Source organism: Balaenoptera physalus (genome assembly GCF_965194825.1).
Source record: "Balaenoptera physalus genome assembly, chromosome: 16".
Classification (NCBI taxonomy): Eukaryota; Metazoa; Chordata; class Mammalia; order Artiodactyla; family Balaenopteridae; genus Balaenoptera; species Balaenoptera physalus.
The window spans coordinates 71,016,675-71,030,076 of NC_138898.1; the positions used below are offsets into that span (position 1 = coordinate 71,016,675).

At 51.9% G+C, this 13,402-nt stretch overlaps 2 protein-coding genes across 2 annotated transcripts in view; one reads left to right on the forward strand and one right to left on the reverse strand.

Annotated features, from left to right (window-relative positions):
• PDZD9 (PDZ domain containing 9) overlaps nucleotides 1-13,402 on the reverse strand; it is a 365,894-nt gene that overhangs the window by 146,027 nt on the left and 206,465 nt on the right. The gene's annotated exons all lie outside the window — the stretch shown is intronic.
• Nucleotides 1-13,402, forward strand: part of SDR42E2 (short chain dehydrogenase/reductase family 42E, member 2) — a 29,653-nt gene that overhangs the window by 7,758 nt on the left and 8,493 nt on the right. Inside the window, exons 4-11 of the mRNA XM_082431153.1 lie at nucleotides 16-73; nucleotides 763-881; nucleotides 1,580-1,655; nucleotides 5,600-5,682; nucleotides 7,281-7,418; nucleotides 7,932-7,997; nucleotides 9,649-9,712; nucleotides 11,307-11,380. Coding sequence (XP_082287279.1) covers nucleotides 16-73; nucleotides 763-881; nucleotides 1,580-1,655; nucleotides 5,600-5,682; nucleotides 7,281-7,418; nucleotides 7,932-7,997; nucleotides 9,649-9,712; nucleotides 11,307-11,380 — 678 coding nt within the window. The remainder of the gene's footprint in view (nucleotides 1-15; nucleotides 74-762; nucleotides 882-1,579; nucleotides 1,656-5,599; nucleotides 5,683-7,280; nucleotides 7,419-7,931; nucleotides 7,998-9,648; nucleotides 9,713-11,306; nucleotides 11,381-13,402) is intronic.

Below are 13,402 nucleotides of genomic sequence, written 5' to 3' on the forward strand. Positions count from 1 at the left end.
CATCTTGTCTTTTAGCTGCAAAAAGAGCAGATTGAGTCTATAAATGTTGGAGGCACCAAACTAGTGATTGATGGTAGGCGCTCAGAGCAGAGTGTGACCTGCTGTGTGTTTGTGCTTCTCTCCCCACCCCTGCGCAGGCCCGGCTCTGGGGGACAGGGCAGGGGGACGGAGGTGGGAGCCTCCCCCAACCCCCGCCCTCCCCAGTAGAGGGCCTGTGGGCAGCACATCCTTCCTGTTCTGCAGGCCTGCCCAGGCCCCGGCATGGGGCTCAGCGTGGCCTCAGTGTGTCTGGGGACACAGGGAGTGGAGTTTGCACAGAGGGTTTAGGGGTTGGGAGCAAGAAAAGTTGCTGAAGCACCAAATTAGAAAACTCACATCTGGGCTGTCTGGGCATGTCCTGCCTTGTCCTGCATCCCGTTTTTCTCTCTGATTCTAGAGTGTGTTTTCCCTATGTCCCCACTGAGTGAGACTTTCTTCTGACCTGTCCCTGGCAAGGTAGCTAAGGGGCCGCAGCCACACTGAGAAGGAAGAATGAGCCGGCCCGGCCCCCAGGGGCCCAGGGAGCGGGGACTTGACCCCTCCCCAAGTTAAGGGAAGGAGGCTCTTCCCTCCCGAGCCAGGATGTGTGCAGGAGGCTGGGTGGAGGATTCACCCAAGGAGGTCCCCACGGGTACCTCCTCAGCCAAGTCCCTGCTCACATCAACTGTGTGTGTGTGTGTGTGTGTGTGTGTGTGTGTGTTGCCGTGTGACCTGTCGCTGTAGTTTGTGTCCACCGGCGGGTTCCCAGGCTTGTCTACACCAGCACCGTCAATGTCGCATTCGGCGGGAAGCCCATAGAACAGGGCGATGAGGACTCTGTGCCGTATTTCCCACTGGAGAAGGTACCTGGCTTCCAGGAGAGGTGGGCGGGGCCAATGGACTTGGAACCCACAGTCCAAAGGGTAGGGATGGGCGGAGCCGGGGTCAATTTCACAACTCAGGGTAAGACGCAGGAAGAAAGGGTCCCCAAAACGGCGTGGCACAAAAGCCCTCTCCTGTTTTGGCTGGTCGTGCCAGTAGGAGCTTTGAAATCACATAGACCTGGCCTTGAACCAGCAAAGCCACTTTCTACTGTGGAACCCTGAGCAAACCACTTCACTTGGAGGCTCTCCTTCTTCATCTGGGTGTGACAGCACCACCCTATGGGGACGTGGAGACCAGGAAGTGAGATGATGTATGTGAAAATGCCCCGTGAGCACTAAAGGACTCCATGTGAACAATCCATCAACTCACGTCCAGCGTTCACATCCCAGAGCAGGCGTTGTGGCTTGCGGGAGCCTCCCCGAATCAAGGAGCCCCTGGTCGTTTTTACTGCTCTGAACTCTCTCCTCTGTTCCTGTGGCTCCCACCCAGGGGGAGAGGAGGGGCAGTGGGGCTCAGGGCCTGGCCATTTCCCAGTCGGGGTCCCAGAAGTGAACCCCCATGTGGTCTGAAGCAGAGGTACAGCCCTGGGGCCGGGAGGGCTGGGTGGGCCGGGCAGGTGTGGCCAGCAGTGTCTCTGACCCCCGTTCGGTGGCTCTGTGCTCCTGTCCTCTGATAGCACATGGACCACTACTCCCGAACCAAAGCCATTGCCGACCAGTTGATCCTCATGGCCAACGGGACGCCTCTCCCAGGTGAGTACTGGGGGGCCCTGCTCACAGCCAACGTGCATGCCCACTGCTCCCTCCCTGAAGCACATGTGCGATTCTAGCTTTTAGCTGGTATGTTCCCAGCTTCCTTCCAAAGAACGCTTCCCCAGGGCCTTGGACATTCATCGTCCAACAAATTCTGAGCACCCACACTGCACCAGGGATACAGCCCGGAAAACGTCAGGCCCAGTCTGTGCCCTCACATTGCTCATGGCCTGGTGGGGAGACACTTGAGCTAGTCCACGTCTAGCTCTCTTTTCTGCCACATAGGAGGGGATCCAGTTTTGGGGACCCTCTTTATAAGAGTACAAACTTATGAATATGCATGAAGTATAGCGCTTTGGAAGGGCTGTGCAAGTGAGGGGCCCTTCAGTAACTCCCAGAAAAATTGGCCTCGGCTGCCTTACTGGATTGCCTCTTCTTACTGTATTGTGATAGGGAAATAATAGTAGATTAAGGACAGGTGGCAGCATGGCACAGTGGCTAAGCACCCACGTACTGGCATCAGACTGAACTGAGTTCAAATCCAAGCTCCACCGCCTCTCAGCTCTGTGATCTTGGGCAATGCACTCACCCTCTCCCAGCCTCAGGTTCCTCACCTATGAAAAAATGGTTAGTGGAATTTACCTCAAAGGGCTTGAGAGAGAATAAAATAATGATGGGCACTGTTAAAAAAACAAAACAAAACAAAACACCAACATGGACATTTTATGTTTATTGAGTGCTTACTACATGCCAAGCCCTATTTTACATGCTGATTTTACCTGCAAAAGCCTCAATAACTCTTCATAGCATCCATATGAGGTAAGAACCTTAGCTACCCCTTGCTTTCCAAACTCAGGAGTCAAATATCAATAGATTCAGATAAATTCCTGCTATCTACATTATCATTATTTGCTTTCTGAAATTCAGAAACTAAAAAGAAACAAAAAACCTGGTTTCCCTCACTGTCTAAACTCAGGAGCCAAGTGGATTTGGAGAGCAAAGGTTGTTTCAAATTATAATCCCCAATTTTACAGGAGAGAAAACTGAGGCTAAGATGTTAACTGACTTAGCTCAAGGTCACATAGCTCTTAGGTGGCAGAGGTGGGATTTGAAAACCCCCTCTCCCCCTAAGGGAGTCTAAAACCAGAGCCTGGGGCTTAACCACTATGCTCCACTGTAGCTATGGCTGAGTAGGTCTCTGAGCATGAACTCTTTTCCCTAAAATCCTCCCTACCCCACCCTCTCACCCTGGGCCTGTCAAGCCTCAACCCCTTATCCCAGTGGGAACATCCATCTGTGTTTCCCAGGAGTTTGACCCTCTGCAGTTGAATTCTCTTCTCTACCAGGGCCTCCCCTGGCTGGACCAGCAGCCTACAAGCCAGACACCTAATCCTCTGGCTGAGAATTATTTATACAAGCATCCCCAGCTTTCCATGGTCAGGAGAGTCATGGATACCCTGGGCGCAGTCCCTCTGTGACGTGGCCACCCAGCGCCCCACTGGCCAGTGTCAGCTGTAGCCCAACCAACCTCCCCCCACCATGCCCAGGTGACCCAGAGTTTAAAATTAGCTGCAGGCTGTTTACAGAAAAGCTCACCTGATACCTGCCTTGCAGGAGTCCAGCCACGGTCACCCTGGGTGATTTCCAGTCCCTACTACCCAAGCTGGTCCCTGAGACTCTGCCTCTAACCTGGCATGGAGCACCCTGGTCCCTGTAGCAGAGTCCTGAGGCGTGCAGACCCCAGCTCCACGTGAATGTGCTGTGTCCTCCTGTCTCTGGGTGTATTAGTGTCCGGGGGCCGCGGGCACAAATTACCACAAACCTGGTGGCTTAAAACAACAGAAACTTCTTCTCTCGCAGTTCCCACAGTTTACAGTCAGATGTCTGAAATCAAAGTGTCATTTGGGCTGCGTTCCCTCCAAAAGTGCGAGGGGAGAATCTTTCCTTGACTCTTCCGGCTTCTGGTGGCCCCAGAAGCTTGGGGGTCCTTCTTTGGTGTGTGGCTGCGTCGCTCCAGTCTCCTCCTCTGTCTTCACATGGCCTCTCCTCTTCTCCATCTGTCTCTTCTCTGTGAGTCTCTTATAAGGATACCTGACCTTGGATTTAGGGCTCGCCCGGATAATCCAGGATCATCTCATTTTTAGGTCCTTAATTATATCCTCAAAGACCCCTTTTCCAAATAAAGTAGCATCCACGGGTTCCAGGACACTGACATATCTTTTGGGGGGCCGCTGTTCAACCCAATACACTGGGCCTCATTGTAAAGTGAGGGTTTTGGAGCGGGAGCAGTCAGGGTGTTTGGCTATGACCCGGAGACACTGACCCTGGCTAATTTATGGAGAAAATGGAATTTATACTGGAAGGATGTGGGATAGCTTCTGGAAAATATATTCCAGAAAAATGACCACCAGGGCTTAGAAAGGACAGGGTCGGGGCAGTTCCAGGGACCTGGGAGGCAGGAGCTGGTGATCAGTCTCTCAGGGTGAACCCAGTCCTATGATTTTCGATCCCGTGTCAGTGATGCACAGAGTCACATTCCTGGGTGAGAACATGGCATTGGCCCAGCCTGGGTCCCCTGGCTGCCATCTCAGGGCAGAGAGGTGCATCTACACTGACAGTCCCCCGCTAGACCTGGTGTAAAGCAGAAGGGACCCCCAAAGGAAGGTGGGCTTCCGGTCCCAGAGGATGGCATACACTAGGCTCCCCACACTGCAGGCACAGCCACTTGGGAAACCTGAGCCTTGGAGGAGTGGAACATCTTCCAGGAGGCTCCATCTCAGTTAAGGAGTTGGGGTTGGGCATCAAATAATTTACAAATAGTAATTTTTAAAAATTTTAATCTTAAACCCAAATGAATTATGAGAATAAATTGAAAAATTTGTAGGCTTTCTTAAGACTTAAAAGGAATATGTTTGGAGCAGCCCTTCAGGCTGTACCCCCAGACTTCCCCTGGGGAGACATGCTCCCACTTCTACCAGTGGGGGCCCCTCAGCAGAGAATTTGGGATGCCCTGGACCAAGCTGTGTCTTGGTCTGGGGACTCTGCTGGCACAGAGCAATGAGAGTTAGGGGAACAGACCCGCAGCTCTCATGCTGATGGCTCTAGTCTTTTCATTTCTCCATTTGTTGTCTGGAAAGTATAACTGCTACCACCAGTTACAAAGCACCCATTTTCCAGGTGAGGAGACCCAGGCTGAGAGAGCTGAGGGCCTATTTGTTAGTACTGTATCACCAGAGGTATTAGTGGAAAGTGCCTGGACTTTGGTCCCCATCTCAGCTCCACGAGGCTGAGCTGTGTGCCCTTAGGCAAATCACATCCCTTCTCTGAGCCTTGGTTCTTTTATCCATAAAACAGGAATAATAACAGCTCCCACCTCATAGGGTTGTTTTGAGGGAAAAATTCCAGGCTTACCAGAGCACCAGCCACATAGTAGGACCTCTCTGAGAGCCATCATGGTCCTTATCTAACTGATGACCAGAAAAAGGAAAGAACTATAGCTATTGGCATGAGGACATGTGGGTCTGTGCGCATCTGTAAAATGGACACAGTAGGACTTTCGGAGTCGAAGGAGATCATGTCTGTCAAGTGCTGGTTAAACTCTCACGGGCCATGCAGATACCTGCATGTAGGTCTTGCCTCTGTTACTGGCCTGAGAGCACAGTGAGGTCAGGGACCATTTCTTGGTCATCCTTGGATTCTTCACAGCATCCATCCCAGGGCCCAGTGCTGAGGGGGCTGGGGGTGGGGGATGATTCTGAACAGTGTTTGTTGAATGACTGACTGATCGACTGAGAGAATAATTAATTGAATGAGGAAACCCCAAGACCCTGCCTTCCCCACTAACCTTTCCGGGTAAGAACCAGGAGATGCGGACAGCCTTTCTGTCCCTCTCCCTGCTCATCCGCCCCTCCCCAGGCCCCTGACTGCCCTCCCCTGTGTTGTAGGAGGAGGCGCTCTGCGGACATGTGTGCTCCGGCCCCCAGGGATCTACGGCCCCGAAGAGCAAAGGCACCTGCCCCGCGTGGCGGTATGTTGTCCCAGCCCCAGGCCGGAGGCACAGGAGGAGCCTGGCTGATATGTGTGCGAATGGGGACCCACGGTCACCGCGTCAGTCTGGGGGCAGTGTCCCGAGCGGGGGACCCTCAGTTCTGGGAGAAGTCCTGCCCCCATTAGGCCCACCAGGAACAGAGCTCTCGGGGTGCGCCAGCCAGGCCTGGGTACCGGTAGAGGAGACATGGAGCTATGACCCCGAAGAGGCAGAAGAAGCTATTGCCCTGCTCAGACGTGAGCTCCCTGAGGGCCAGATGCCTCATCTCATGCCGCCAGCACCAGGCTTTTCACGCAGAAAACCTGTCTCCAGAGAAGGCTGGTTGCCAGGGATATAGCTACAAGGGGCTCTAGATCCTGTCTTCAAATTTCTCACAGCCTCATCAGGGAGACAGACTCCATAGTCACAGATTCAGGGTGGTAAGGGCTGTGTAGAGGTGAGAGGGAGAAGATGGGAGCACAGCAGAGAGGGCCTGGCAGGGGAGGTCCAGGAGGGCTTCCTGGAGGAAGTGATGGCTGTGCTGTTTGGATACAGAAGGAGCTAACCAAGAAAATGGGGTGGTAGAGAGAAAGTGGTCCAAATAGAGGAGACAGCTTGGGCACAAAGCTGGAAATGAAAAACTGTTCCAGGTTTGGGCACAGGTCAGTGAACAAAACAGATGATTCCCGCCCCTGTGGGGTTTATATTCTCACAGGAGGAGAGAGAGAGAATAAACATGATACAATACAAGGAACGTTTGAAGGTGCCAGGGACTATGGAGAAAGAGGAAAAGTGGAGTGGGGTTGGGGGAAGCCGGGGGTGCCGGCAGTCGGGGAGCCTCTTCAAGCAGGGATATTGAGCAACTTGAAGGAGGTGACCAGGTGCATCACACAGCTATCTGGAGGAAGAACCTTCCAGACAGAGGGAACGGCTAGTCCGAAGCCCTGAGGTGGGGACCTGCTGGCACGTTCCAGGGAGGAGGCCGAGTAGCTCGTGCAGAGTGAGCAAAAGGGTCGGTGGGAGACACGTCAGAGAGTAGCTGGGGCCAGAGCAGAAGGGCCTCCTCTGCCACCTGACCTGGTGGGATGGGCGCCCGGAAGTTTCTGAGCAGAAGAGACACGATCTGACGTAGGATTCAAAAGGATCCCCCAGCTGCATGGAGAACAGGCCACAGCGGCCGGGGGTGGAAGCAGGGGACCAGTTAGGAGGCTGTTTCAGTCCAGGTGAGAGATGAGGGCGGAAGTCAGTACTGTGAGGAGTGGCCGAATTCTGGACAGATTGTAATGGCTGAGACGACTGGGTTTGCAGACGGGTTGGGTGTGGAGAGTGAGGGAGGGGACAGCCAAAGCTGGCTGCAGGCTTTAGGCCTGAGCCCTGGGTGCTGTGGGCTGAGGTGGGGGAGGGGCGGCCAAATGGGGATCAGGCGCTCACAGGACAGGACAAGTCTCCCTTGTCTATCCGGCAGCCAGGTGGAGACTTCTGGAAGGCATGTGGGGCTGGGACAGAGGAGTCTGGCCTGGGAGCCTTCTGCATGTAGATGGATTTTAAAGCCACTCCAGGCTTGGTCTGTGTTTCTCGCCCTCTCCCCTCACCACTAGGGCCACATCAAGAAGAGACTGTTCATGTTCCAATTTGGGGACCGCAGGACGAGGATGAACTGGGTCCACGTGTGCAATCTGGTGCAGGCACACGTGCTGGCAGCTGAGGCCCTCACCGCCGCCAAGGGCTACGTGGCCGTGAGTCTCCTGCAGTGCTCCCCCGACCTTACCCCTCGGGCTGCAGGCGTGTCCCCCATCCCTCGGGGATTCCTGGCTCACACACGACATAGCTCCCCGATTCAAGCTGCCTGATGGGGTGGGGGGGAAAGTGGCCTTTTAGAGCATCGTTAGCGCCTTGAAATGACCCTGTGAGGTAGGTGTTGTTGAGCCCGGAATTACAGTCACCGAATGCTAAGCGTTTTACATATATTGTCACCTGCACCTTTACAACAGCCCAAGGGGGAGATGCCATTATTATGCTCCCATTTCTCAGATGAAGAAACTGAGGTACAGAGAGGTTCAGTGACTCCACTGAGGTCATACAGCTAGTCAGTTGGCAGCCCCAGAACTCAAAGGGACTTGTTCAGGTCCGTCTCCAGGGCTGCTCAGGAGAAGTGGGGAGTTGGGGCAGCTGCTGGGAGCCATCGGAGAGGGTGAGGTCAGGCGGCGGGCATGTGCCTGACCGTCCCCTTCCCCGCGTGTCCCCCTCAGAGTGGGCAGGCGTACTACATCAATGACGGGGAGAGCGTCAACCTCTTCGAGTGGATGGCCCCACTGGTAGGTGCCCGGACACCGCCCCCATCCCAAGTGAGAATTCAGGGATCCCCACGTCTTCTTTCCCTGTCACCTTTTCCAAAAAAATCAGAGGATTTCACATTAAAGACCAGCTCTGGCAACAGTGTCCACTGGGCAACATTGGAACTGGCTGGAGCTGGGTGGCGGCTGCCCCTTTGGGGGCTGTGGGCTCCCCCAGTTTGCCATAGTCCCTCCCAGCCCGCTTCCTGGTTTATGTCGATGTCCTGCCCTGTGGGATTTTGCTTGTGGCCCCCGTACTATGTGGTGAGGCCCTGAAAGAAGTAAGTAGAAGGTAGGCAAAGCACAAAGGGAGGTGTTGGCCCTCGGGCCCCTACGCTGCAGCCCCTCTGAGAGTCCTGGCCTCCTCTCCCAGCAGCCTACAGACTCCTGGAAGGGGTAGACCAGAAACCCCGTGCTGGAGGATACATCCTGGGGGCATTCAGGCTCTTTGCGTGTCAACTTTTAACAGCTTTATTGAGATATAATTTATAGACCGTACAGTTCACCTATTGAAAGCATACATGTCGATGGTTTTTAGTATGAGTTGTGCGACCATCAGCAAAACACATTTTAGAACATTTCATCACCTTCCCAGAAAAGAACCTCCCCAAACCATACCTTTTAGCTGTCACTTCTGTTTACCTCTCACCCTACCCCACCCCTAGCCATAGGCAACCAGTAAGCTACTTCCTGCTTCTGTAGATTTGCCTGTTCTGGACATTTCCTATGAATGGAATCATACAGTATGTGGGCTTTGTGTTAAGTTTCTTTCATTTAGCATGTTTTCAAGGTTCATCCATGTTGCGGATGTGTCATATCAGTACTTCATTCTTTTTTATTGCCAAAAAGATATTTCATTCAATGGCTGTGCCACATTTTGTTAATCCATTCATCAATTGATAGAAATTTGGGTTTTCCGTTTTGGGGCTGTTATCAGTAATGCTGTATGAACATTCGTGTGTAAATAGTTGTGTGGACATACTTTCTCATTTCTGCTGGGTGTGGACATACTTTCTCATTTCTGCTGGGTACATACCTAGGAGTGGAATTGCTGGATCATACAGTAACCCTATGTTTAACCTTTTGAGTTACTGCCAGACTGTTTTCCAAAACGGCTGCACTATTTTACATTCCCACCAGCAGTGTAAGAGGGTTCCAGTTTCTCTACATCCTGTCAACACTTGTTATTATCTGTCTTTTTGACCTGGAGAGTTTTCATACAAGTGAAGACCTCAGTTCATCCTTTTCCAGCCCATCTCTTCATGCTTCTCCCACCACCCTCCATACGTATGCTTTTTTTTTTTTAATTTAATAGCAGAAAAGTAGATTCTAGAGAATAATCAGATTCTATATAAGTGCCTTAGAGTGTCTTTGGGTGTACGCAGATGTAAAAAATAACTAAATGATGGGACTGCACCCCATGCAGTCAGTTCCTACTTAGTTTTCCAGGTCACAGTGTGGGCTTCATTTAAAGACTGGTGTAAACTTGGGGCTGGCTGTGGGGTCTGCCCCCTTTGGTGGGCAGCTGAGGAGGGGCCAGGAGGTGCTCTGCTGGCCCTGGGGTAAAGGCAACATGTGGCCTTTACCAGCCCCCCAAGGATCTGTTCTCACCTCAAGCCATGTTTCCTTGCAGTTTGAGAAGCTGGGGTACAGCAAGCCCTGGATCCAGGTTCCTACTTCCTGGGTTTACCTGTCAGGTGAGGAAAGGAGTGTGTATGTGAAAACCCTCCATGTGCCAGATGTACATGCATTACCTCATTTTAAACCCAGAGCCAGGACCTGGCTGAGGCGAGTGGGGCACTGAGAGCACAAAATTTAAGGAAACCCTCACTCTCAGGAGTCAAATGCTCCAAGTCCCATCCGCACTTACCCAGCCCTGAGAGCAAGTGCCTCCTTAAATTTTGCACTCGAGGCACCTCACTCCCCTCACCCTAGTCCTGGCCCTGTTTAAACCCTATCGCACTTGCAAGGTGGGTGCGGTTAGGCCCATTGTACAGATGAGGCAACTGAGGCTCTGAGAGGTTAGCAACCTGCCCACGGTGCCCCAGTGAGAAGGTGGGAGAGGCAGAATTCACACGGGGCTCGGCTGACTCCGCAGCCCACACCCAGTCCTGCTGCCTGTGCTGGAATGCGCTATGCCAGGCGGAGGAGGGGGAGCCCTGGGACTGCCCCATCCCCCAAGGTCGCCCTGGAGTTAAGGCTGCTTTTGGACATGTGAGGGTTCTGTTTGACCCTAGATTCTCCTCCTCACCCTGAAGGTCAGTCTCTACTCTCACGCCCCAGCTTCCCTCTGCTGGCCTCCTTCCAGCTGGAATGCTGCACGGGCTTCAGGCTTGGAGTGATCAGCCCGAGGGGGCAGGTGGCCCTCAAGTCACAGATAACTGTGTTCCTGGAAAACCTCAGCTGGATCTCTTGCACTTTAAATGCATTGGGGGACTTCCCTGGTGGTCCGGTGGTTAAGACTCCACACTTCCAATGCAGAGGATGTGGGTTCGATCCCTGGTCTGGGAACTAAGATCCCACGTGCTGCACAGCGCAGCCAAAAAATAAAAATAAAAAATAAGGCATTGGGATGCCTGCTATTTAAAGCAGGGGTTTGCAAATTTTTGTCCCCCAGGGCGCCCACACAGGATGACTTCCCCTGCACAGCATTACCACCAAGATTGACACTCCTTGGCCCCCAGCTGAGAAAAGTTCAACCGCAGGTTCTGGCAGTTTTGGAGGACTGTCTATAAATTCCCAATTCCCAGTGAGCTGACTGTAAACTCAGTGCTTCTTAACTTTGGCTGCACAGTAGAATCACCTGGGAATCATTTAAAATGTAGAAATGCCTCAGCCACACCCCCAGACCCATTACCTCAGCATCCGCAGGAAGCAAGGGGGTGGGGGAAGAAGGAACATTTTAAAAAGTGGTCCGAAGTGCAACCCAGGTTGAGTTGAACCACTTTTCCAACTTCTTTCTCCCTGACTCAAGAGAGCATATCGGGACAGAAGTGAGTGAGAGAGACATGATTGTAGAGATCACTTTGAATCTGCTCAGATTTATTTTAAAATGTCAGTCTTTGAATATTAATAATAACTTACTTGTGACATATTTCACAGCCAAACAAGGCACCCCAGGGTGTGCGGAGAACTGCTGATTTAAAGGAATCCAAGGACAGGAAATGTTGGCAAAGTGAAGATTCCCCCTAGCAAAGCAAATAATGCCCCCAACTGACTTGTCCCTGAGAACCTCCCTGGAGCTTGCCTAGAGCAGGCCCCCTGGTCACTGGTCCCTCTCTCCCCACACAGCCACAGTGATGGAGTATTTGCACCTGGCCCTGAAGCCCATCTGCAGCCTCCCCCCGCTGCTCACCCGGAGTGAGGTAAGTGGGCTGCTGTGAGGGGAGCCCCTGTGCCCTGGTGCCCCTCACTTGCCTTCCTGCCCCTTCTCCACTGCCACAAACCCTCACCTTTTGACACCGTAACTGGATGCTTGTCTGAGGTCTCAGAACCTCCCATGTGGGCTCAAATCTAGGGCCAGATCCTGTATAACATCCCAACCTCTGAGCTTTTGCTGAGGCTGTGCTCTCTTGGTCTGAAGGGCAACAGCTCCAAGCCCATCCTTTATCACTCTCATTTCATTCATAAGCAGTTTGTCTTCCCAGCCAGACTGGAGGCTCCCAAAGGCAGGTTCCATGAAATTCACTTTTTGGAATGTCACTACTCCCAATAACCATCAATACACACACACACACACACACACACACACACACAGCCTGTTGATTCGAGGCTCACAGTTCCTGCTCACTGAATAATAAGTATATATTAAGTACCTACTGTGTTAAGAACACCGTTCTCAAATAATGATGATGCAGTTTTCTATTTGCATATACAGTTTAAAAGAGAGGGTGTTTTAATGCAGGTTGTAAACAGTAAAGCAACACGTGGTGTTTGGTGTTATTTGCAAAATTCCTCTAGTCCACTCTCTCATTTGATTGTCCCTGATGCTCTGTTAAGTTAGGAGGGGCGAAAAGATTATGATCTCATTTAATGGTGAGAAACTGAGCACTAGAGAAATAAGTGATTTGTCCTGGGTCCCACCATTCTGGAATTGGCTTCACATTCCAAGCTCAGTGCTCTCCACCTCAGAGAATCGAGAACGGGCCACAGGAAGAAGCAGTTCCCTATGGTCTCTCCTTTGAACCGTCTGGACTAGCAGAGGAAAGAGAATAATGAAAATAGGGACCATCTATTGAGTGTGAAATGCCAGGCACTGTGTTTATCTCATTTAATCTTCACAACTACTATACACTGTGGATTCTGTTATCACCTCCATGTACAGAGAAGGAAATGAAACACTCAGCGGGGAGAGGGGGAGGGGTGAAATAACCTGCTCATGACCATTCCCTTATGTAGCAGTATCAAGATTTGAACCCAGAGGAGACCTAAATGATTTCAAGCTTAACCACTAGCTTGTGAAATGTTAGGAATCATAGTCACGTAAAATAGCTGCCAAAGTGCTGCTGAGTTGTGGTCGGGTAGGGAGCTGGCTCCCCTCTCTCTCCACTCACTTGTGGGTCTCCTTGTTCAACTCGGGGGGCAAAGGATCCCTAGTTAGCTGGGAAGTTTCTGGGCACTGTAGCTCGGGCGCCCTCTTCTGGTCAGTCTATGACACACCAACTAGCCCTCTAGTTTGACTTCATAGCCTTTTTTCATTCATTTGACATGTATTGAGCACCTAATGTATGCCAGGCACTGTGCTGAGGAGTGGAGGCAAGACAGTCCTTGCTTTCTATTCGCACATACAGTTTAAAAGAGAGGATGTTTTAATGCAGATTGTAAAGAGTAAAGCAACACGTGGTGTTTGGTGTTATTTGCAAAATCCTTCCAGTCCACTCTCTCATTCGATTGTCTCTGATGCTTTGCTAAGTTAGGAAGGGCAAAAAGATTATGATCTCATTTAACGGTGAGCTCACAGCCCAAAGGGGAAGACAGCCCAGCAAGGGCTATACTGGGGGAAATAATGAGGAACTTCAGAGTACACAGAAGGGGCACCTAAGCCAATTCTGAGGAAGTTAGGGAGGCTTCCCAAAGGAGGTGACATCTAAGCCTGAGATCTGAGAATGCTGTGTCCCAGGACCCTGCCTATCTAGTTCACAGCTGTACCCGCCAAAGCCCTGAACTTACTAGCTGAGGCAAAAAAGGACAAGAACTGGCCCCTCTCCCTCTCTCCTCACTCAAGCATCCAAGACCAGGGGCTTGACCCCAAGGGCTGTTTCAGGGCCACAGCAGAATCCAGCAGCTAGTGGACTCCTTCCCAGTGTCCAGCTGAGGAACAAAAGGTGAAGAAATGAGTCAGGTGGGAGGGTATCTTCTCAATCCTAGCATAGCAGGGAAGGGCATGG